Source organism: Podarcis bocagei (assembly GCF_964188305.1).
Source record: "Podarcis bocagei genome assembly, chromosome: 4".
Lineage (NCBI taxonomy): Eukaryota > Metazoa > Chordata > Lepidosauria > Squamata > Lacertidae > Podarcis > Podarcis bocagei.
The window spans coordinates 63,798,476-63,824,071 of record NC_138128.1 but is presented as its reverse complement, the minus strand read 5'-3'; the positions used below and the strand labels follow the sequence as shown (position 1 = coordinate 63,824,071).

Here is a 25,596-nt window from a genome sequence, read left to right as displayed (position 1 = left end):
TGCAACCAAAGTTGCTACATTTCACAAAGCACTGATGGCACCCCAATAAAGCCACAGTCTTATGCAAACTGACTTGGGCAGTACATCCTACGCCTTGGTACTCATCCATTTTGGTTCTTGAATGCCGCAAACCTGGAAGTGAGTGTTCCAGTTTGCGAACGTTCTTTGGAAGCCTTGGCTTCCGAATGTTTTGGAAGTCGAACGGACTTCCAGAACGGATTCTGTTCAACTTCCGAGGTATCACTGTAGATGGCAGCAGGGGAGGGGAGGGGAGGGGAGGGGAGGCAGAAGTATTTACAATCTGTGGTTTCATAGAGATGGAGAGCAACAAAAAATTGTAACTTAGTAGTTGGTCAAAAAATTGCAGAACCTTTTTTTAAAAATAAATAAACAAACAATTGGGAACCAGAAAAAAGCCCTCCCTGTTATCATATTATTCCTGCCCAAAGCAAATACTTGTCAAAGCAAGGCTAAAGAAAGGGATGGGCAGCACACCTACTTTTATCCAAAATTTAACCCCATAGGCAGAATATTTGGTGTTGCAAGTGGGTGAAGGGCAAAGCAGCTGGGTGCATTGTAAAACGGGCTCAACATGCCTCTGTGTGGACAACCAATGTTCAAGCGACTGCAAATCCATCCAACAGCTTACCAGGGGATGCAGCCCCAGCCTTCCGGTGACCAGGACAGTGAGAAGCACACAGATATGCTCCACAGAGATTCCATTTGCTGTGCTGCTTGGAGAATATAAGAAACGCCAGGAGTCTCTTCCACACAGGAGAAACCTCTCCTTTCTTACCTTCCTCAGCAGCACAAATGAGAGACACGCCCCCCCCTGTTGTTCTCTCTATGTGCCAAGAGAGGGACGGGAGACCTCAGAACAATAACAAAGTGGTAAGCCAACCCCGTCATTTGTGGATACTTAGCTGCAATATAAGCACAGTTTCATTTCACTGTAAAACATACAGGCATTCAGATACTGAATCTAACAATGTAGGAAAACAGCAAAAGGACATGCAGATTTGTCTGCCACAATAAATCAGGAAGTCAAATGGTTGAGCTGGAAGTCCAGCTGCTTTCTGAGGTCCACTCCCCTCCCCCTTTCGATTTCAACCTCTTGATAAGTGCAAATTAGAAACTCCAGCGCACATCAGTCATTTGAAAAGAGAAGCCGCTCTTCTCTTTCCCAAGCCTCATGCTGCAGCATTCAGGCCATAACTTCTCTGTGCAGAGACGAGGGCTCCCTTCCCTCTCCCAGATCTGTTCTTTATAGTCATATTTGTGCACCCTTCCTTGGGCGTTTAATTCTTCTAGGATCTTGTTACATCTTTTACACAGCTTTGGCTATTATTACCGTTTCCAATCGCATTGATTTCCACATGCAATTCTTTTCCTTCGTCTCCCACCTATACTTTTTGCTCTCTAGTCTAGCAAGATAGCAGTGGCGTAGCGTGGGGGTGCAGGGGGGGCTGGCCACACCGGGCGCAACATCTAGGGGTTAGGGTTAGGGGGCGCAAATCCACGGGTTAGGGGGCCTTGCCTTGCCCCGGGTGCTGACAACCCACGCTACGCCACTGCAAGATAGTGCAGCTTTTACTTATTTTGGGTTCTTTCCCTTACTCAGCCATTCTGCAATCCTGTGCACATTTACTTGGGAGTAATGCCTATTGAACTCCATGGGGCTTACTTCTGAGTGGACATGGGTAGGAGGACTGCACCATCAATATCTTACGCTCTTCTCCAGGATGCCCCTTCAAAGAAATCTTTCAGGTAACAACTTTAAAGCTCTTGGTTTGACCAGGGAGTGTATGAAAAGGGCAATTATGTTAAACCGGCCAAATAAATCAACCTGCAACAGATGGCAAGGCAATTCTGGAAGCATTTTCGATAGCTGGAAAGAAGTATATCAAACTGAATATGAAGTATCTTAGTCCTATTGAAAAGAAAGAGTAGAAAGAGGTTAAACAAACCAGGAGGAGGAGAAGGAGGAGGAGGAAGAGGGTGGGGGATGGGGCTAGGAACTGTGCTCCAAATGGATAGGCACCAAGCTTTTGAACTGCCTGGGAGGTTTGGAAAAGAAAACAATAGATAAGCTATTTAAGCCTTGCATTAAAAAGCAACCCAAAAGGGCTGGTTTACATTGCCTTTACCCAGGAAAGTCTGCTAGGGGGAAACTGTCATCCAGCCAAGGCAAGAAAATTACAGAGACCCCTCGATCCTGCCCTGTTATTTGGGGGGGAAAGATTTATTTATATCGAATAAGCTCAAGCGAGCAAGCAGATGCAATGCGGAGGAGTTAAAAAGATTGTAACAAAGGCACCTGGTTTGAGAAGTGTGACAAGTCAGACAACAATACACTGCACCAGGTACATACACCAATAGACAGGCTTTGATTTATTGTCATTTCATATACATATAAGTATATGAAGCCCATAGGGTAGGGAATGTTGGGATGCGGGTGGTGCTGTGGGTTAAACCACAGAGCCTAGGGCTTGCTGATTGGAAGGTCAGCAGTTCGAATCCCCGCGACGGGGTGAGCTCCCGTTGCTCGGTCCCTGTTCCTGCCCACCTAGCAGTTCAAAAGCACGCAGTGCAAGTAGATAAATAGGTACCGCTCCAGCGGGAATGTAAACGATGTTTCCATGCGCTGCTCTGGTTCGCCAGAAGTGGCTTAGTCATGCTGGCCACATGACCAGGAAACTGTACGCCGGCTCCCTCAGCCAATAAAGCGAGATGAGCGCCGCAACCCCAGAGTCGTCCGTGACTGGACCTAACGGTCAGGGGTCCCTTTACCTTTTTAGCGAATGTTATTCAGTCTGAGGGCCAAATTCTGTGCAGGAGGGGTACAAGCCACTGGTGTGCAGGGCCAAAGGCAGGGCAGTGAACATGAATACAGTGGCACCTCTAGTTACAAACTTAATTAGTTCCGGAGGTCATTTCTTAACCTGAAACTGTTCTTAACTAGAGGCATGCTTTCACTAATGGGGCCTCTTGCTGCCGCTGCGCCACCTGCACACGATTTCCATTCTCATCCTGGGGCAAAGTTCTCAACTCGAGGTAACTCTTCCAGGTTAGCGGAGTTTGTAACCTGAAGCGTTTGCAACATGAGGTGTTTGCAACTCGAGGTACCACTGTATTAGCTTTGTACATTAAACTGGTTTCTACAAACACGTGGACATCAGTCTCTGTCCTCCACCCAGCCAAGCAAGTAGCATGATCACAGCACAAGGACACATCCCAGCTGGGCAAGAACACTCAAGGAGGGTGCAAAGCAGAGCGAGTTAACGGGTGTGGCCTGGGGAAAGTCCCATGAGCCAGAAGAAAGGTTGGAGGGCAACCAAGAGCCACAGGCCCACAGGGGATGCAATGCTATCAAACTATTCAGCCTTAATTCTGCACCAAGTTAAATAGCAAGCTTAAACTGAGTGGGTTACAGTAGTGTGCTTTGTGCTAAAAAAAAAAAAAAATCTTTTTTTTGAAAAAGGGAGGTGGTGTAACTTGAAACAGCCAGGAGAGAAAAAGAGTGAATCTCAGAAACCAACATTCAAAGGGCTGGAACTGCCTATATAGAGGAGGAGGCAGAATGGCAGAGAAGCAACACAATGTACAAACAAACATGAAAACTGCTCATTTGGTTGTCTGGTGGAAACTCAAGGGGCTTTGGTGAGTGGGCCCCTGCCTTCCAATACGTTCCAACAGGGATTGCACGCAAAAAAAATCCCAGTGCACTGTGGCCCATGTTAATTTGCTTCAGAGTCTCAGGTGCCAGGAAGAAATCAATACAGCTGCAGCAATGGCTGGACACATAATGCAAGCATTTCTGTGGCTAGTTTGACAATATCAGAAGCAGTAACTTAGCTACCTGGACAATGAGAAAGGTGGGGGAGGGGGGAGAAGTGCTACAGAAACCCACCATTAGACTGAATATAGTGTCTCCCGATGAAGCAAATTTTACATTGTTTGGTCACGGAGTGCATGTTTACATGCTGAAAATAATGAAAAATATTCACTGCGGGGGTGGGGTGGAACGCACATGAAGCCGTATGTTAAAATCACATGCCATTTCTATTAATGGCTGCTGGCATATCTAATTATGAGATAACGCCTGCAGGATAATTGTCAAAGGCTAATGGCTGCACACTGCCTGTGGGTGGGGGGAACAGTGAAGCTGTCACCAAGATCAAGTCCTTATTACAGAAAATGAATTTGGGGCCTCCAGAAGTGGCAGGTGTTTATTTACAATTTCTCATCAGAAAACAGAATGGCCCATATTTGAGGAGTGCCTTGTGATCACTGCTGTAGAGACTCTCAATTTGCAGTTTGGGGTAGTGGGTGTATTCCAAAGAAGTTTTGGCTATTTTAGGACAAAAGAATGTGTGCACAAGGGAGAGAGAATCAGTGCCATTTCAGGTTATTTAGAAAGGAGTGTTTCAATAACATGGTTAAGCTCAATTTTCTATCATTGGTTGCTTTTCCAGCTTTGGTTTGGCCAAGACAAGGCTCCTTTATTAGAGGACCTTATATGTGCACTTTAACAAACCATTAGGAGCTTTATTTATTATGCACATGAAATTCTTTCATTTTGATAATCCTGCAAAGCAGGCAATTTTATACATACTACATGTGGATAACATTATTCTCTACTACAAACACAAAGCACCAACCTTTGTTCATTTGCAGGGATTTCACCAAACATAATAAACCCTAGATTGGGAAGGGGGGGAGGGCTTTGCTGCTCCCCTTTATATTATGTACCTATGAGGTTTCCTTCCTACACACACACACACACACACACACACTCCAATGTCGGTACTTTTGCTAATTTCAGAAAGAAAGAAAAAATGACAAGCTGAGGCTGTTTCAACTCAAGATAAAGGCTTTCTGAAGTGTGCAATATTTTTGAACAAAGAAGTCTGTAATTATGGCAACATGTGACATCATGAGGTTATCATGTTGCTGCACCAGCAGCCACCCATAGGCAGCACAAAGTGGGGCTTTATCAGGGGGGGAAAGGAGGAAAAAACTTTTAGCAAAGTTGCAACATTTGGAGGCAACCCCCCCTCCCTCCAACAGAGGAAACACAGAAGTTTGCTGGTTTGAAAGGTGAAGGCAATGCTTCTCCACTACATGATGCACATTTTCAAAAAGAACATGCACCCACAGAAATTATGGCTCACTGCAGAAACCTTTTCAGAGGACCCGAAAGCCTTTTGCACCAATCTGAAAACTGGCTCTCAGAGAGGAGAAAATATTTCTTCCACGAGGAATTTCGAACAGAAAATGAAACCAGAACCTGCTGCTCAGAAGGGGCAAGAAAAGCCAACCTCCCCGCCCCACCCCCCCTCTCTCTGCACTTTCCTCCCCTCCCCCACTGCAACGTGCCATGCAACTTTAACTCTTTAATCAGATTATGGCCTAATCCCTCCTCCTGCCCAGCTGCTCTGCCCTCGCCCTGCAGCAGGCCCCGGCGGGGAAGGCAAAGTTCTCCGTTGCAATCCCCGCTCCCCTCCCCCGCGTTTTTGGAAGTTTTGCGCGTGCAGTGGCGGTGGCGGGGAGGGGGCGAGGGGGGAAGGAAATGGGAGAATAAAGCAATTCGCGTGCCTACTTTTTAGTGCAATCCAGGAGGATCCCCGTGAAGCGCCTCTCCCCGCAGCTCAAGGTGACCACCAGGGTGTCGTTGACCATTTGCTCCACCAGCACGGGTAGCCAGGAGCCGACCTGCAGCTCCTTCGCGTCGGCCTCCTCCATGCTTTTGCGGAGGAACTCGGCGGCGGCGGCGGCAGCCTCGGGTTGCAACTGGAGTGCGGCTGCGGGATCCCAGGCGGCCTTGCTCGGGCCAGCTCCCCTCCCCCCCCAACCCCGCCGGCCTCTGAAGCTGCTGCTGGCGCTGCTACAGTGGCCGCTGCGATGACCTCATGGCTCCAGGCTCCCCCTCAGCAGGGAGGATTAGTAGGTGCGCTGACGTCACAATGCTTCCCTCCCGGGAACGTTCCACGACGGAATCCTGAAACAATTGGCTACATTAAGGTGCTGATTATAGAACAAGGGGGTGCTTTTGTGTCCCGCCCCCTCTGCCTCCCCACTTTAAACGGGGTGACCCCTTGAAAGGAGGACTGCCCTCTGCCCCCGCACTTGTGCTCAGAAGCACCACGCGCAAGACCGGTAACGTGGAGGGTCAAGTGACCGTCCAGAGCTAAAACAGCTCCCGTCTCTATACTGCAACGTTTTCAAACGAGCGAGCAGGAAAAGCAGATTAACCTCCATGCATTCCCCACCCCCACCCCAACAGATAACATTGCATGAAAACATGAGATTTCCTTCCCCAAGCTAGATATTTACCTGGAGTGGGTGACACTGCAACACACGCCTCTCTGCGTCCAGTAGGTTTCTGAACAAGCTCACAGTTAAAGTGAATTATTTCTTATTTCACTTTAGATACCCGAGTTAAGCAAGGGCAACCTTTTTTTGGTTTGCAGACCAGACAAAGGTTCTGACTACTTCAACACCTGGGGGGCCGTGTGTTCGAGTTGCCTTTAAAGTTGATAAATACATAACACCACTTTCGCCCTTTCAAAGCTGGGAAGTAGCCAGGCATGCTCAGAAATGAGTCACATTGAGTTCAGTGGGGCCGAATCCTAACCCTGTCTACTCAGAGGTATGTCCTATTGAATTCCAAGGGGCTTATTCCCAGGTAAGGGAGGTCGAGAATACAGCCCTTGCCATTTACTCCAGGTGAAACTGTACATTTCAATGGTGCTTTGGGCAAAATGTCCTGGGACAAAGGACTTGTGTAACCAAATCCCCAAACTTTCCGCCTACATGGACAGAAACATTTCCCACTAGCACAATTCAAAGTCCTCGGATTTGTTGGCTTAAAACAGATGGTAGGAAAAGCTGTGAGTTTGCATTTGGTGGGCAGGCCAGCCACTGAGCTCCTTTTTTTCCTTTTCTTTTTCCTTTTTATAAAGTTTGAGGGTGGACGGAGTGTGATGACAAGAGGTCATCTTCTCCAACTTACATGGGAAATTTCCAATGCCAGCTGCAATGCAAGATATTTCATATGAAGTATGAGTTGTTCCCAAAAGGCATAAAGTCATCCCAAAACAGGATGCATGACTTTAGCTCAACCCGCCTGCGTTTGGAAATACAGATTTATGACCTGCTTTCTTCTTTGCAACACAGATCCCACATAGCTCTCTGTCTTATTAGCAGTGTACATTTACTCAGAAGTAAGGGGCTGCTTGCTTTCAGCCAAGCATCCTTAACCCTATATGTACTCACCTGTGAATAAACACAACTGAATACAGTGGGGTTGACTTCTGAGTAAACATGCACAGGGTTACATTTACAAGAATATTTTTTCCCCAGTGGTGCAATCCTATGCATGCTTACTCAGAAGCAAGTCTTGGGGTGTTCAACAGACTTACTCCCTCTTTGGTGTTAAGGACAGCAGCCCTAAACCAGGTTACAGTCCACACACTACTTTTTGTCTAGGCTCAACAGATGGCACTCTGAATGGGCAGTGTAGCTACAAAATCCTAACTTGCAAGGTTGCTACATGCAGCCAGTATTATGCATATTCACTCAAAAGTAAGCCCCACTAATAGGATTTACTCCCCAGTAGTAAGTGTGCATACAATCATAGGCTTTGAATTGCTAATTTAAAAGGGAGGATAGTTTAGTATTCTAATGCATCTATGAATCTGCCTGGCACCCTGATCCACATGGGTAAGTAAGCAACACAAATTTATGTGGGCGGGGGGGGGGGGATTAGACTTCCAAGTATAACATGTTCAAGACCAGGGAACTTAAGTATCCACTCGCCTCCCATCACATCGTCAAATAAAATGCTTTTAGAAAACATGCTCCGTAAGAAAACCAGGATCATGATTCAGCAGCAGTCTTGCTTTTGGTCACAATCAGTGGAACAAAAATAGAATGGGCAAAAGACCAGGCCGCTCTCAGGGCCTGCTTTGGCAAAAACAACAAGGAAGTTAAAAAAGAAAAGAAAAAAAGGAAGGTTGATAAGTAAACACAGCGATTTGAACAAAAAGGGTTAAAGCTACTACTGGGTGTCTGTACTGTACTTGTGGGATTGGGGGAAGGGTTGGGGAAGAGATCCAAAGATTTCTTGGAATTGAAGGACTCTGCCTGGTGTTGTGTAGAATTGCTTTCTGAGGCCTGTACCCAAAGGGAAACAAAAAGAGGGCAACTGCCTTTGAGAGGGGTGCAAGGCCACCAGCTCCTCCTGCTCCTGCCACCCTTGCAATGGCTCTTTTTAGACAGAAATCTCCAATGCTGTCAAAAAAAATCTGTTTACTAGCACAACCTTTAACACAGTTTATCACATGAATAACACACCTAGATGGGCTGCAAGCTGTATTGAAAGGCAGCCTTTCTACCTCAACATATAGTGTTCTATCCTTTGGAAACAAAGGGGGGGTGTTTAAGCCCATTCAAAGGAAGTAATTAAAGGCAAGCAATGAGGCCAAGACAACAACAAGGACAGCAACAACAACAGCCTTCAAACAAAGCCTTTAAAGCAAAGTTCACTTCCTTGGCAGTGCAAGCCTCTACATGCCTACTCAGAAGTAAGTCCTATTGAGCTCAATGGGACATACTCTCAGGATTAAGTGGATTGCAACTCTTAAGCATGTTTTTCTCCCCTTCAAAGAACAAAGTGTTTGGCATAATTTGGAGACAGTGTAAAGAGAATGTATGGCAAATGCCACCATTTTGATAAAATAAAAATGGGTAGATTTCTTAGTCAACCCTCTTAATTTATTTATTTTTTTTAATTGTATTTGAGTTGCATAATTTTGCTTTTGGCTCCAGGTATTCAAGCATACTGAAAACAAATGTGATTTAGAAATACAGTGTGCTGGTTATTTGAAACATTCGCTAGAGGCTTCTCCTCCTCCCCCCCCCCTCCCCCAAAGCCCTGTTGTCCAGAAACCGTTTCTGAAGCAGGGCCAGGCAAATTCTGTACAAGTCAGGAGAAATCTTACATCCGCCTTGCCACATTTCAAGCCTCGTAATTAACCTGACAGCAGATCTATTCAGGGTGCGATCCTAGAGCCACACTTACCTGAGAGCAAGACATGTATAGCAGCACTGCAGTCTCAATGGACTTTCTCTCTGCAAAATTATGCTCCTGGGCTTCTCGCCCCCGCGCCCCCCCCCCGCTTCTTCAAAAGCTCTTAGCCCAGACTGCAAGCAGGAGCATCGAGGATATTTATGGCCACGCTTTAATCATTCTCTCTTTCGGTGGGAAAATGACTTTGCTTTATTCGAAGTTATCCCACCGTCTTCTGCAGCCTGGATCGGATTTTATTTGTTGTTGTTATTATTATTACTATTATTAAGAGCGGCTAGAAAAACGTTAAAAAGGCAAGATGGGCGCAGGGGTGGGGGGAAGATGCTCCTAAGCAAGTCTGAATTAAACCTTTTCAAACGAGACTAATCGGAATGCCCGGAAATAACGAGGAGGAGAAAGTCTGCGGCTCCCACATTACCTGAGCGATCACTGTCTCTCTTCAGCCCCTTTAACCGTGACAATGTTTGACAATTCAGCGAAGTTACTATGCGCGGCGTTTCGTTTCCACCACGCTCCCCCTAGCGGCTGCTTACTGGCATTGCCTCGGTGGCCGCTTGGAGAGAGGAGGCGCCGCCCCCTCCTCGCCTGACAGGCGGCTTCGGCTGGAGAGGCTTTTCTGACCCGAGATTGTTCTCATACATGTTGAAAATTCACCTGTGCAATTCTTAGACCTCTAAATCAGGGGCCAATTCTCCTTCCGGTTTGGTTTATGTTCCTGCATTGCAGGGGGTTGGACTAGATGACCCCTGGGTGCATCCCAGCTCTAAAAATTCTATTATCCTATGTGCACTGGGCTGTTCTTAATGTTGGCGCCTCTCCTATGTAAAAAAAAGCTTACTACGCTGGTGCTCCATATGCATTCCTCTCCGGGTGCAAGGCTCTTCACAATCTGGATAACCTCTGAATGGGGCATGTAAAAACACAGCTAAGCCTTAACTCTGCCTTTGCCAACCCGGTGCCCTCCAGATCTAGGGCTGATGAGCGTTGTAGTCGGAAACATCTGGAGGGCGCCACGTTGGCGAAGGCTGCCTTAGGCAGGCAGGGCAGAACGCCACCTTGAATCTCAGGCACGCCCCCTCCTCTTCTGCCTGCTCCTGAACACATTCCTAGCAGAGGATTTGCAAAAGCACCGCCCGCCCGCTCCAAAAGCCTCCAACAATAGAAGTAAAAGAAAACGGCTAGGCTACTTACTGCAGGGGTTGGGCAGACTTCAGGCTTGCGGGATCTGCTTTTTTCCCTGTTGCCACTAAAACTCTGGAGATTCACCCACGGGAGCCAGGTGCAAAATGCTCAGGCAGCGGACAAACGCTTAGAACTAAGACGTGCACATGCTCAGAGCAGGACTTTCTGATCAATACCACCAGAAACCAAGATCACAAATCCTTTAAATTAATGCAGAAACTCACTCCTGGTTTCTCTCTCCACCCCCACCCCAGTCGTCGTCGTCTTCTTCTTCTTCTTCTTCTTCTTCTTCTTCTTCTTCTTCTTCTTCTTCTTCTAGTTTAAGGGTAGAGCAAACTTTTTAGACAATTGGAAGCCGATTGCTTAATCCATTTGCAAATCACTCGGAGATCTTCTCCCCACCTCTAGCTATTGAATAGCAAATGATAAATGCTTGTCACGTGGGGGGGGGGGCGCTGCAGAAACTAGTGAACAGCTGAAATAGTAAATAGTGGCTTAGTGATAAACTTTGAAATGCAGGGGCACATCCTGACAGCACTCGCCACCAAGGAATGTCACTCATACTCACACACACAACACCAAAAGGCAAACTGTAGCATAATACCCAGTTTATTAGGGTCAGCTATCCTATTCACAGGGACGCGGGTGGCGCTGTGGGTTAAACCATAGAGCCTAGGACTTGCCGATCAGAAGGTCGGCGGTTTGAATCCCCGCGACGGGGTGAGCTCCTGTTGCTCAGTCCCTGCTTCTGCCAACCTAGCAGTTCGAAAGCACGCAGTGCAAGTAGATAAATAGGTATCGCTCTGGCGGGAAGGTAAACGGCGTTTCCGTGTGCTGCTCTGGTTTGCCAGAAGTGGCTTAGTCATGCTGGCCACATGACCTGAAAGCTGTACGCCGGCTCCCTCAGCCAATAAAGCGAGATGAGTGTCGCAACCCCAGAGTCAGTCACGACTGGACCTAATGGTCAGGGGTCCCTTTCCCTTTCCCTTTACCCTGTGCACAGTTTCCTGGGGAGTCTGCTCCATTGAACACAGTACTGCAGGGCTTTTTTCCTGAGCTTATAAAATGTGTTGACCTTCCTCTGCCATACACACAGCATCTTCTATTAGTTGTCTTCTTTCTTAGAATCAGGGAATTGTAGAGTCGGAAGGGTCCACAAGAGTCATCTAGTCCAAGCCCCTGCAATGTGGAGCTCGAACTCATGGCCCTGAGATCTGCCGACTGAGCTAGATTCTCCCCACCCCCTCCCAGTAAGAGTAAACCTTGCTACTGCTGAATTTGTGTCCTCACCTTCCTTATTTTGGTTTTTATAATGCTGTTTCACAGTTTTTATTATACGGTTTGATTGTTTCCATGCTATTTTTTTAAAATAACCACTGCATGTACCAGGAGACACACTCAGAGAAGGAAAATAAATGTGCACAATCATCACAAAAACAAGGCAATCTACAGTTTACGTGCTTTCTCAAAGTGGAAATGTTGTCTTGTTTAGGGAAAATGTGTTGGCCTTTCCCCTAATTGCTCAGTATGCATGTAGCCACTATGCTATCATGTAGCCTTGTGGGAGTGACGAAGCTTTCTCATTCCAAGGATTCCAAGCTTCTGGGAGCCGCATACCAGATTTTTGTGTGTGGATGGGGCCAGAGACAAAAGCGGGCGGATCAACAGATGTGACTGTACAGTGGGCACACAAAAGCCAGATGTTTCTACATGCATGCTCCATCCTCCATTCTGGCAGGCGTGATCACAGCTCATGTCCCAGCAAGGCAAATGTAAGGAGGATGCTGAATAGGTAAGCAGGGCCCTGGGGAGAGTCCCCAAGGGCCAGACAGAGAAGCTGGGGGGGGGGGGAGAGACACACATTTCCACACCCCTGTCACATTGCAGTTACTTCATGTGGAAAGTGGAAAGGGACAGGTACAGATTTTCCAAAACTCTGGGTCACACAGTGGATAAAGGCAAAAGACCACAAGGAGTGACGGTCATTGGTGGCTATTTGGTCATTGCGGTTCAATGTGTGTTTTGAGATGTAGTTCCCCGTCTCAAAGCCAACAGAATGTCATTGTGCCTAGGAAGCTGGGTAAAGAAGGAAACAGCGGTTAATATCCTGTTCCAGCTGAATCTGGGAACACCCGCAAGGGCATGTTGTGTGTACACAAAATACATATTACATTTGTGTAGGAAGGTGCTCTCTTAAATGCTGTTTCCATCTCCGCTCCACTTCCTGGTTGCAACTGATTTTTATCCCTTTTTGAGAGGGGCAGCTGCATCTCCAAATGCCTCCTGGCTTAATAGTCTTATGTCAAACAGACATAGTCACAGCGTCTGAAGTGACAGAGCAAACTGATCCTTGATACTGTTGCAAGTGAAGCAGCAGAGATCTTTCCATGTGCAAATTAAGGGTTAATTCTATTAGGGTTAAAGTCAACTAACCAAGAGGGGTGGAGGTGCTGTTTAGCAACCAGGCAGAGTGGCATGATGTGTGCTGGGGTAGCTTGGCTGTGGCGTTTTGAGGGAGTTTTCCTCTGTATGTTTGCTTTAATGTCTCCCTGCTATATACAAGGCCTGAAGTAGGAAAGACATAATCTCTCCGTTCCTTTCTCCTCCAGTTATACACTGCTTTGTTTAAAGCTTGCTCAGTGCGGTGTTATCAGGTCTTTTCTCTCTCTGGATTCCATCTGTTGATGTGGCTTTGCTAACGGACACCAACCAAAGGAGTGGCAATACCTGGGAAATTTGAAAGACCCGATCTTCCAGAATCTTCTTCCACACCCTCCTCCCTAGTGGATTTATCTGAATGGGAATTGAGCAAGATCGCAGCTGTGCTCTTGCTCAACGACTGCATTTCATGTAAATGCAACAGGGTTTGGATACAGAAAGTTCCTGGTGGATTGTGCCCCCGGCAGTCACCAGACCCTTCCTTTGAGGAGAAGCTCCATTGCTCGCTCTGACCAGGCTGCTCCATCGCACTTTCTCTTCTGTTGCTGCAGTGGAATCACATTCCTTGCGAGTCTGTCCATGTTGCTGCATAGATATTTGGCAGGTGCTGCACAGCACACGGTAATAACCTTCCCTGCGGTTGCTGTGCAGCCACAGCCATCAACGTTGCTCCTTAGCAGCAGAAAACAAGGCAACTTGCTTGGAGGGCAGCACATTTCACATGGACTAGCTCAAAACTCCAACGATGTCTAAACACTGTTCCTAAGCTACCACAAAGGGGACTTTGCAAATGTAGCATAAGCCTGTGTTCCTCTGAAATCTTTTCTCACACTTGGCTTCCCTCTTTGGATTCAACCCAGAGAACACTTAAGAACAAGATCCCCGCTGCAGATTCTCATTTTATGGATGATTTATATCACAGGCAACTGAGGAGGTTAGGATGGGGAAACCTGTGGCCACACCAGATACCAGTGGACTATATATCCCACCCGTTATGTATTCAGTGGTCTGTGTTTGCCTGAGCTTGAGTCTGGACTAAGGATTCTGAGCTCCTGTGTTCTGATTTTATACATGATGTCCAATCATAGAACAATTCAGAATTTGGGCCTCTGCCATTGGCCCTTGAACTCTGAGTCGTGATTCACAGCTTGGAAGTTTAGACAGCCAATCATGCTGGGAGTGGGAGTGGCCCAGACTTTCAGGAGTGTATATAAGCAGTTGCTTTGCCCCTGTTTCCCAGTTATGTTGTTCAATAAAGGTTCTTGCTGTTATTGCCGTGCCTTGCCTCGTGGGAACCCACCTACATTTCACCACCAGTGCTATTTTTCTAGAAAAAGAGGTGTCAGACATCACAATGAATGCCTCCCTTGTTCTCTTATAATGGCAATGGCACTCACTCAAGAGGTGCCGGAACTGAGTTCCAGTGATCCCACCGCGTTTTTTTATGTGATCTGCCCTGTTATCCTCAGATGAAGGGCAGTATATAAATTTAATTCATAAATAATAATAACAAAACAAACCATTCCTGGGCATGCTGGCAGGAGCTGATGGAAGTTGTTCAACAGCATCTGGAGTTCAACAGCATCTGGAGTTCAACAACATGTTCCTCATCCCTGTGTAAAGTGACTTCCAGCACGATCCCAAGCATGTTTACATAGAAGGAAGCCCCACAGACCTCTATGGGGCCTGCTCCTTAGTTCATGTCCTTAGCAGGACCAGTCCAACCCTCAGACAGAGGAAAGTCACTTCAAGCACCAGGTGTGGCGATCAGGTGATCGAGTACAGAGATAGTGCTGTGCCCCCCAAAGCTAGCCTACTGACCTCAGGTGTGGTCAGTTCAGACCTCTGGCCAGGATGATCTAGGTCTCCCCTGGCAGCTTACTAGGGGAGGGGTTGTGTTTCTGAAAGAGGCAGGGGTCCCATTCACTTTTGCCTGTAGTCCTGCCCATGGCTGGCTTCAGCCCTACCCATGGCCAGCATGTGCCTCCGCCCACCGACATATTACACGCAAGGGAATGCAGCCTTTGAGGAAAAAATAAATGTTGCCCACACTTGGGATAGATAGCACTAAACTGAAGTGGACAGATAGTCTGGTCTGCTATAAGGCAGCTTCCCAAGCAGGTACTGGGCATTAGAATTCCCAAGAAGATTGTCAGTACAATGCATGCAACTAGCACCCTAGGGACAGGTGCATCAACATTCCAAGCCACGAGAGACCTCTAAAAAAAAAAAAAAGATTCATTCGTTCGTTCATTTCACTTGTACAACAGTATCCCATGTACAAAGAAATCATGCACGAAACGCAGGGACGCGGACTTATAAAAAATATTGGGGGCCCCCCCGGGAAAGCTCATGAATAATAAATAAGCTCATGAATATGCAAATAAAGTGGGTGGAGCTTTTGCTCGGGAGGGAGGGCAGGAGGCATGCAGCCCGACCCTGTGCATTTTGGGCTGGGGGAGGGGCGGCGATGGCGCTCTGCTGGAGGGGCGCCGGAGATTATTGGGGGGGCGGAGCCCCCCCAAACGAATTTTTGAGGGGTCTCGGGCCCCCTCAAGCCCCATGGAGTCGGCGCCTATGACGAAACGGCTTACACAAAGAAACATGGTGCATTTCAAACAAGTACTACCAAAGCAATTTCATAATAATGTACAGTCAAACCACAGTTCCCAAACGGCTTTGTTCTGGAACGTTTCAGCTCCCAAACGCTGAAAACCCGGAAGTAAATGCTCTGGTTTTCGAACGTTTTTCGGAAGCTGAACGTCCAACATGGCTTCCACTTGTGTGCAGGAATCAGAAGCTGCGCCTCAGTTGTCGAACATTTTGGAAGCCAAAAGGGCTTCCGGAGCGGATTACATTTGACAGCCGAGGTTTGATTGTAGCAACTATTTCATAACATAGCAAAGCAATAACCACTATAATAACATACCCAAAAACCCACATTCCAATACTATAGATATGACAAGATTACTTAGACAATGCACAGCATCCAATAGTAAAAGTAACAAGGGAGCTTCACAGTTTCACCACACTCCTAGAAACACACCCACACCCTGCAATGGTGTTGCTCTCAGTCCCTCTCCAGCCATAGGTCCTTATCAGGCTTCCAAGGGCAAAAGGTGAGAGAGCTGGAAACACCCCTCCCATGATGTTACTCCCTCCAAGTGAGCTTCCCTGTCATACACTCATGTACAGAAATACTAAACTGCCTGTGAGCTGTGCTTACAGGGGTCCACCTACCTGCAAGAGATGTGTGTACATTTGTGCATGACTGTCTCATGTATCTACTGAATGCTGGCAAGAATGAGTAATACAGTACCTACGCCCATCTCCATGCCTAGTGTTGTTACTTTAATGAAAACAATGTGCCTGCTGTATATTTTGATAAACTAGACTAGCTTTTAGCTGGCTTTAAACTGACCTGAAAGCTCATACTTTCAGAGGAGTCTTTTTCTCACCTACCAAGGAAAACTGAAATCTACACTGAGCTTGTTTCTAAAGGCTAAGCCTATTTTTTCATAATCTGGGCTGACTCTCTCCCACTAGCTTGATCTATATGATGCAAAACTATAATTATTTGCGATAATTATACTATAATTATTATTATTATTTTTACTCCTTCTCCAAAACTGAAGTTTAATATAGCTTGCTGTGGCCCCCTGTTGACTGTTTTACAAACAAATAAAGGTGGCATTTAAAACACATGGTTAATAACATCCTACAATGATATGAAAACAGGTTTTTTCCCATTGGCAAAACTGCAATCTGTTATACCTAGTTCTTGCACATCTTGCAAGTGCAGGAGGCTTGCCCGACCCCATTTCAGCAGAAGCAGCAGAAGTGTAAGCCACACAGAGAGAGACCTATGGCCTAGATTGTAATGAATGGGGAACCTGCACATCAAAGACCTCCTGTGCACCACAGAGCACATGGGAGTCTGTATCAGTGAGCATTTAGACATTAGGTGCATCTGGTGTCTAAATGCTCACTGATCCAGACTCCCACGGGCTCTGTGATGCACAGGAGGTCTTTGATGTGCAGGTTCCCCATTCATTTCATGTTTTAGGATTAAGGTGTTAGCAGTATGCTTGCTGCCATTCTACCTTGATGACTGATATATCAAAACATGTCTATATTACAGCCTCTAGATTTGCATAGTCACTGGGAGCATCCCTCCCTACTCTTAATTAGCCCAACCCTGGAGATGTTTTTATTTTCTAGGAAACGCCCAGTGGGTTGGATCCAAAAGGGCGGCTCCAATAATGAATCTTTCTCATCCTCCCCTCGCCCCATCTTCCACAAGAAGATCAAGGATACCCCTCCCACCCCAACCAGCCTGGGCTCCGTTAAGGGGGTTGAAGTGGGAGGGGCAGGGGAATCACTTTAAATGAATGTATTTATTTGGGTATTACCATAACACAGGGCTGCAGACAACTTCTTAAAACACATCAGTGCATATTCCTAAAACCAATTTAAAAGGCAATGCGAAGTTAAACCCTGCATAAACTAACATAACAAATGAAATTAACACAAAACAGCAAAAGGTACAATACTAAACTAAGCTCAGACAGATTGCACCTCTTCACCTCCCAAAGCTTGGTAAAAGAGGTATGTTTTCACCATCTTCTTAAAAGAGTATAATGTTGGAAGTGCTGTTTCTGCAAAGTGTCTCTGGCCAATTTTTGGCACTCTGTCCCCAAACAGTCACTTCCTTGTCACGGCTCATCCTGTTGTTCAGGAAGATCCCCTGACCCTCTGGAGAGGGGAAAAGAAAAGTCTGCCCTCGCTGCCAGGCTAACCTTTGGATCCAGCACAATATTCTCTAATCACGTGCACACAGATATTCAAGGCAAGTTACGAGCTAAGCAATGTAGCATGATATGATACATCATGATCAAACATGGGCGGGTACTGACTCAATTCAAAATGGATGCTACCACCGGAAAAAAAGCCAAAGTACAGTTGAAGGTTTTAGTAGCTGAGTAGGAGGGTTGGTTAATATTTAGCCTCCGGAAAACTGCCTTTGTCACTCCCAAAGGCAAGGGAATGTTGGAATGCAGCTGCAGCGTCTAACCATTTCTGCATTACATCACTGCTCAGTCCAATGCTGTAGAGATCAATTCTTTTTAAGGACAAAGGAAAATAAGCAAATGATTAGAAATTGATCCCAGGATGGAGAAACCAAAGGAAACACTGTGACATGCAGAATTAATCATGTGGCAAATTTAAGTTGCCCATAGCTGACACCGGCAAATGTACCTGCATTTTATTTTTAAGATGTGGTTTTATACACATACACATTTGGGAAATGTATCTAAACTTAGGCCGCTCACTAAAACCAACAGCTGTTTGAGCATGTTGCAGTTAATTGATGATTGCAATTAGAATCAACTACATCAATTAATTTGCAATGAATGAGCCGCAACAAACAGTAAAATCAATGGCTCTCTCCAAGAAGAAAAAACAACCACCAGATTTGTACAGTTGCAAGAAAAGGCACTTGTGGATACTTTGGTGTTCTCCTGATAAATTGTGAGCTGAGCAGTTGACCTCTTTGTAACTTTGTTATTCATATGTTGCAGTTCCTTGACGAGGTCAGTGGTGCTGTAGGCCTCCTGTAACCCTCTGCCCTCATATTTTACTGAGGCAATGACCCTGTTCCTGGGCTGTACAATATCTGAGAAACGTTCCCTAGGAGAAAACATTTCTCTACACAGAAACATACCAGGTCAGGGTTAGAACTGTTTTCTGTGCACAAGGCCTTTTTGTACGGAGGAGCGCTCAATGAAGTCACCCCTACTGGCTGCCTGAAGTTCTGTAGCTCTGACACCTTAGTGAAAAGTAGCCCTCAGTACGTGGAAGGTATCTTAAGCCACATCTGCACTATTAAAGCACTATTACACCATCTTAAGGGTCATGGCTTCCCCCAAAGAATCCTGGGGGCTGTAGTTTGTTAAGGGTGCTGAGAGTTGCTAGGAGATCACTGTTCCCTTCACAGAGTTACAATTCCCAGAGTTCCCTAAACAATACTAGGAATCGTAGCTTAGGAAGCAAGGAGTTAAGACTCAATGGCCTATGCAGCAGTTGATGGTAGGTGGCCTATGATGGACAGAAAGAAGGGGCATTCATAGCTGGGACACTTTGCCCTGGACGATTGTTCTAGCTGGAACCCTACGATAAGGGTTCCAGGGTTCCAGAGAGGCTGACTCTCTCTGTCAGCCTTCCCCAACATTGCGTCATAGAATTGTAGAGTTGGAAGGGATCCAATGGGTCATCTAATCCAACCCCCTGCAAGTTGGTGACCTCCAAATGTTTGGAACTACAACTCTCACCATCCCTGACTATTGGTCATGTTGCACCAGAATTGGGAGTCTAGGAAGGTTTGGAGAGCAACTAGGATGGAGAAGGCTGCTCTGTGCTGACCAACGAGTCACTGCTGATGTGTTCTGCAGGCAGAAAACCAGAACTGACCCATGATCAACCTTCCAGTATGATATAAAGCACATTAAATGTCTCAGGACCGCAATAACTCAAGGACCTCCTCTTCCCATATGAACCTACCCGGACCCTGAGATCATCTTCTGAAGCCCTTCTTCGTGTGTCTCCTCCTTGAGCGGTCAGGAGGGTGGCAAAACAAGAACGGGCCTTCTCCGCAGTGGCGCTCCCCAGGGAAGTTCCCATGGCACCTTCACTATACAACTTTAGGCACCAGGCAAAAACATTCCTTTTTAACCAGGCCTTTGCCTGACTTGATCTACATCCTACACCCTTTTTAAAATGCTGGCTCTTTTTGTTTTTGTTGTATTGGGTTGTGCTTTTTTTGTTTTGATTTTATGTATTTGCTATTTTATGTGAACCGCCCTGGGATGTTCGGGTATAGGGCGGTATAGAAATTAAATAAATAAAATAATAATAATAATAATAATAATAATAATAATAATAATAATAATAATAATAATAATAATAATTCAGACTTGGATATGCCTTGTGAAGTTTCCACACGCCTTCTTCTGGATGTAATTATCAGAGCTTCCCTCTCTGCCGTCTTGTTTTAGGTGCTCACCTCCAACCACATCCAAATGCTGAACTGGGCAGGCTTAGACATGCAATACACAAACCCATCCAGGAAGCCAAGAAGATGTTATGCAGTTTCCCAAGCCCAATAGATGGGAGATCAGGAACAATTCTACACTGGAGGGGGGGGGGACACACGCATGGGAGCTTTTTAGCCTGAGGACTGTATTGCCTCAGAAGCAGCATTCTGGGGCTACATGCCAGTGGCGAGCAGAGCCAGAGACTAAGAGAGAGTGGGCCAGAGGCAAAAGCGGCGACTCCTACCTTAGTACATTTCAGTCATGCCAAAAGGTAGAGGTTTCTACACATACATCTCTTAATACAGGCAACCGAGAGGCACTGTTACAAAGTTCAAAGATGCATTCCAGCTAGGCAATAGCACAAGGTGAGGAGCAGGGCTGGAGACAGGTGAGAGGGGAGGAGACAGGGAGAGGGGCTTGGCCTAGGGTTGCCACGTCCAGAAAATGTACAGAATATTGCAACGGCAAGCAGTGTCCGGGGGAAAATTGCCTAAATGTCCAGGGAAATCTGATTTTCCATAGAAATAGCTCAAAAAAAGTCCTATTTCTTTGCGATTTTTCTCAACAAATTTGTCGTCCCGTCCCCCCCGCTCAACCCAAGGTTCTCCATCTCTACTTTTCCAAGCACCTTTGCTGTTCAGGTATATCAGTCTATTCTGTCAGTGCTGGGTTAACAAGCCAAATTACCGTATTTTTTGCACCATAACACTCACTTTTTCCCTCCTAGAAAGTAAGGGGAAATGTCTGTGCGTGTTATGGAGCGAATGCCTACGGATGGCGGGGGTATCTGCTGCAGTCGTGAGCAGAGGATCCATGGTTCCCCTTCCTTCCCTCCTCCGTGGCTTGCTTTGAAACAGCAAAGTGGGAGAAGAGCCGCTGAGTGGGGAGGAGAGAGGGACAGAGAGCCTGCTTGCTTTAAAGGAGCAAAGCGGGAGAGGAGAGGAGCCTTCTCCTCTTATACCCCTCTTCTGCATTATTAACAGCATCCTTCTCCACCCACCCCACGCGTGTTCCTTGTCCCTTGAGTGCTTTTCCTTCCCTCTCCACTTAAAACGTGGTTACAAAGCACGGATCCACATGGATCCTCAGGATTTTTGCACTAGGTCACCCCAAATTCACCATCAGATCACATAGCATGTCCATGGCTACAGCTTGCACCAAAAAAATCACGCACCCACTGTTGCCTGGGGCCGCAGTGGTGCAAAAACGTGGTTACAAAGCATGGATCCACATGGATCCTCAGGATTTTGCATTGGGCTACCCCAAACTCACCGTCAGATCACATGTCTGTGGCCACAGCATGAACCACAAAAATCATACATCCGCTGTTTCGTTTATAATATATTTTTTTCTTGTTTTCCTCCTCTAAAAACTATGTGTGTGTTATGGTCGGGTGCGTGTTATAGAGCGAAAAATACGGTATGCTGCGCCACCAAAACACTTCTGTAGCTGGGATTCCCTGCTCAATAGCAATATATTTAGCTGGAGTTGTGGATCCAAAGTGACCCTTGTAATCTCAGAGGTAACTCTTGCTCATCCTTTAGCGCTGGGAATGTGGCTCTCCTAGTGACATGGCCATCTACAATTAAACATGTTTTTTTCCGTGACATTAGGAGGAGGGACAGTGCAACTCTGGTTGTTTTAACTGTATCTTTCCCAAAGAGTCAGCTGATAGGATCTATGTCCAGAGGGCAAGGAACCCGAAAAACTAAAACAGACATTACCCTCCCCCCCCCAAAGTTTTATTACCAGGCTCTGTTGCTGCAGTAACCATTTTGTGATCCCTGTTCTTCCTTCCAAAGATTTATCACTTGGCATTTCCATTCCCTGTTCACCCCACCCCTCATTTGCTAGCAAGCTAATGCTCCCCCTTTGCTGCATGAAAATGCGTATCTCCCAACTGTTTTGAAAAGCTAAAAAATTCTCTCCTGCTACAAGGCCAGCAGCATCCCTCCTGTTCGTTTTGTGGCTATAAAACTACAGCTACAGATGGTTTTAGAAATAGGGATGGAACACCAGCTATTTGTGGAATCCGGAGGGGGAATAACAGCTGGTACAGCCACACCCTGAGATGAAGCATTTATCTGATCTGTTTAAATCTCAAATCCTTCCTTCTACCCAAGTCTTTGCTACTGGGGCCTCTCCGGACTGGCATTTTTTTCACAGGTGTATTTGGCTGCATGTTCTTGAGACAGCAGTGGATTTATTCTTCTTTATTAGTTGTGCTGCGATGCCTCCCCAATGTTACCACACTATTGCTGTCTAGGAGGGCTACAGATAAAGGAAAGTGTGTGTTTGCTGGTGGTGGGGGAAATAAAACAGAACATTTTGGTATAAAAAGTCATGGGATTTGAGCAAGAAGCTATAGGATATGCATTGATTGGAAAACAAGCAGTGTGAAACAAACAAGCAACAACAACAACAACAACAACAAATCACACACCTTTGCAGGTGCCAACAGCATTAAAAGCAGGATTGTGTGTGACTGCCCTGATAAAATCAAGAGCACATCGGGTCATGAATGTGCAACAAAAAGGATGTCTTGTTCCTCAAATCTTCATGAAAAATGCCCTTATTTCAAAAGGTATTTCAAACAGGGTATATCTAGGAAGGCTGGCGAAGGTTCCCTGCTAAAGTGATATTTGATCTTCATCTCAGTCTAAGTGTGAAACATTGCATCGGGTTAATACTTGCATAAGCAAGATGATTTATTTTCGAGCCTTAGCTCCTCAAGTTCCTCCTGTAGTTTCTAATCGTCCACAACCACAAAGACCTTGAAAAAATATTGCTGACAACAAAACTCGGGGGGGGGGGGAGGATTTGACTCTTCCCAAGGACATAGAAACCAAAATTGCATGTTGAGCCATAGTGAAAAAACTCTTGAAATAAAACATGATGGCTTTAATGATGAGTTACAAAACTGATCTGCCTAAGGAGGCACAGCAGAAAGCAGCCAGGTGAGTCACTTGCTGCTCTTTAAAACCTCCAGGAGGTCGAATGCCAATCTGATAACCTTCCACTCTCTACAGCTGGAAATATGTTTATTAAGGATATTACCAATCACTGGGGTTTTTTTTTAACTCTTCATTTAGAAGGTGTGAACTTTTCCTTTAATTAGAAAGGCCCGTTACATTAGAATTGTAGGATATCCTGCAATTCTGCTCCACTGGATCTTAAAAGAGATTGAGAATTATGGCAAATATCTACGAGGCTCATCTCGGAAGCAGGGTTACAGGAAGGTAATATTAACAATAATCGGCATTAAAACCATGCAGTAACGGAAGGCACTTCAAAACCTTGTAGGCACATATTGAAACGGGGAGGGTGATGAGTGTGAAAGATTCCAATTTTTACGTTCCAAAGCAAAACAAACAAGAATAAAGGAGAAAAAGACATATTTGAAAGCCTGGTTAAAAGCAGATCAACTGCAAAGCAAGCTGGTGTAGGTGGCTGCTGCATGACAAATTCTCTTTAATATAATTTAAAATGTCGTGTTAGAAAAGATATTTGGAGGCTTGTTGAAAGGCAGTGGATTCTCTGGTGGTTGCACTTCTCCTGTAAAGGCAGTGAAACGATATTCCTGGTTCAGGTCTCTTTTCAGATTTGCTAGCTGCTGTTCTAGGTTTTCAGCCTGTGGCAGGAAACATAAAAAGCATGAACACTCGAGCTGTTATCACCTTAACAAGGCTAGTGCCCAACTATTCATTTGTGTTTCAGGTAGCTATCTATTGCTGTACAGTGGACCCTCTGGATACGAACTTAATCGTTCTGGGGGTTCGTACATACCCCAAAGTCCGCATCTAGAAGCACCGCTTCTGTGCATGTGCATGGCACGATAGAGTGCTTCTGTCCATGCACGAAGCACGCAGAGCGCTTCTGCGCGTGCGGCGAAACCCGGAAGTATACACTTCTGGGTTTGCTGTGTTCGCAACCCAAAAGTTACGTTACCCAAAGGTAACATAACCTGAGGGTCCACTGTATTTGTGTAACTGGATTCCAAAGCTAAATGGTTCCTACACTGGTCCCCAAAGCAAAGAACTGAATCCACAGCAACCTTTGGGCAACAAAGCTTCAAAGAAACCTTTTGCACAACTCAAAACTTTGCTGCCAATACCAATTTGAGAGGGTAGCTGTATCAGTCTCTTGTAGCCAAAACAGCACGGGGTGTCTGGTGGCACCATAAAGACAAATAAATTTATCAGGAATTATCTTTCTTGGGCCAGGGCTCACTTTGCCAGAAGCATGGAAATGTTAAGCTCATTTGGCAGAGAGCTGCAAAGAGGTCTGACTTAATCTAAGTGAGTCTTGCAAAGCTCCTCTTGCTTCTTACGCAGATCAAACTTATGGATGTTTACTTAGAAGTAAGTCCCACTTAGTTCAATCGGATTCACTCCCACAGAAATGTGCACATGACTGCAGCTTTATTAACCAATATAAAAAAATGTAAGATGCCCTAAGTTTTTGGCAGCACTTGAGCATAAACTTACCGGAACAAAAAAAACCTGTATTATCATGATATGTCAATTCAGATGTAAGCCCAAATCTGATTTGCTGCCAGATGAATGAGGGTTGGTGACAGATGGCTAGCAAACCATAGTTTTGCACTGTATCTGAACTAGGGAAAGCATGTTTTGCAGAAACTGTGTTTTATTTATGACTAGAACTGCAGAGCAAAATTTGAATGTGGTTTGCAATTTTGATTTGTAGTGTTACCTTGACAATATTGGTATTTCTAATCATGTCTTTTGCAAAAACTTCTGTGGCACACAACTGTCTCCAGTAAAAAACCCTACAGTGATACTTCATTGAATATGTATATAAGTTGTATGAGTTAGAATCATAAAACGGTAGAGTTGGAAGGGACCACTGAGGGTCATCTAGTCTAACTCCCTATAATGCAGGAATATAATAATAAAATAATAATAATAATAATAATAATTTATACCTCATCGATCTGGATGGGTTTCCCCAGCCACTCTGCGTGGCTCCCAACAGAATATTAATGATGATGATGATGATAAAGCGATAAAACATCAAACATTAAAAACTTCCCTAAACAAGGCTGCCTTCAGATGTCTTCTAAAAGTCAGATAGGCTTAAGAATTCATGAGCAGATCTGGTAACAATAGGAAAGCTACGGTTTTGTTTCTGCTTTTGTTTGTTTTATCTTACTCTGTGGACTTGTAATTTTGTCCTTTTTATTTCTCAATAAAGAATATAAAATGAGGATAGCCACGGTTTGCAGAAAAAAACAAAAACAAATAGAGCAACAAAATGTAATCATGCAACCTACAATCTCATAGTCTTGTTTTGCTCTCTCCATATCTTCTTGAGGGATCCCTGTTAACCTTTTCCTTCTTTCGTTCATCATTTGCGTGTGCTGTCTGATGCGGTTCTCCACTTCCTTGCGTTTGGCTGCTCTGAAACAAACATAGAAGAGTACAGCAGGAATAACTTTCTGATAGTAAGAGCTGTTTGAAGTGGAGCGGTCTCTCTCGGGAGGTCTCTCTCCTCCTTCCTTGGAGGTTTTTAAGCAGAGGCTGGATGGCCCTTTGTCATGGATGCTTTAGTTGAGATGCCTGCATTGCAGGGGGTTGGACTAGATGACCCTTGGGGTCCCCTCCAACTCTGCAATCCTATGAATTTCTCAGTATGTCCTCACCTCCATTTATGGATCTACTGAAAACATTTCATCAGCCCATTACTGTAATAGCATTTTTCTACAGATAACAAAACATCAAAAACACTAAACTGTCTGAAAACCCAGAGATTATTTCAATCTGTACA

The 25,596-nt window shown here is 45.5% G+C and overlaps 2 protein-coding genes across 4 annotated transcripts in view; both read right to left on the bottom strand.

Moving 5' to 3' along the window:
- The window catches only part of PWWP2B (PWWP domain containing 2B), a 33,474-nt gene extending 22,980 nt beyond the window's left edge, over positions 1 to 10,494 (bottom strand). Inside the window, exons 1-2 of one of the 3 annotated variants that reach the window (XM_081189499.1) lie at positions 10,286 to 10,494; positions 5,603 to 6,001 (exon numbers count right to left, since the gene is read on the bottom strand). In XM_081189499.1, coding sequence (XP_081045625.1) covers positions 5,603 to 5,745 — 143 coding nt within the window. In that variant the 5' untranslated portion in view covers positions 5,746 to 6,001; positions 10,286 to 10,494. Of the gene's footprint in view, positions 1 to 5,602; positions 6,002 to 6,336; positions 7,848 to 9,512; positions 9,594 to 10,285 lie in introns of those variants that run through there. The other 2 variants (XM_081189497.1, XM_081189498.1) reach the window with 2 other exon arrangements.
- Positions 10,495 to 23,250: 12,756 nt separating this feature from the next.
- The window catches only part of LRRC27 (leucine rich repeat containing 27), a 43,684-nt gene continuing 41,338 nt past the window's right edge, over positions 23,251 to 25,596 (bottom strand). The window contains exons 11-12 of the mRNA XM_081189517.1: positions 25,103 to 25,229; positions 23,251 to 23,440 (exon numbers count right to left, since the gene is read on the bottom strand). Of these exons, the coding sequence (XP_081045643.1) occupies positions 23,291 to 23,440; positions 25,103 to 25,229 (277 nt within the window). The 3' untranslated portion in view covers positions 23,251 to 23,290. The remainder of the gene's footprint in view (positions 23,441 to 25,102; positions 25,230 to 25,596) is intronic.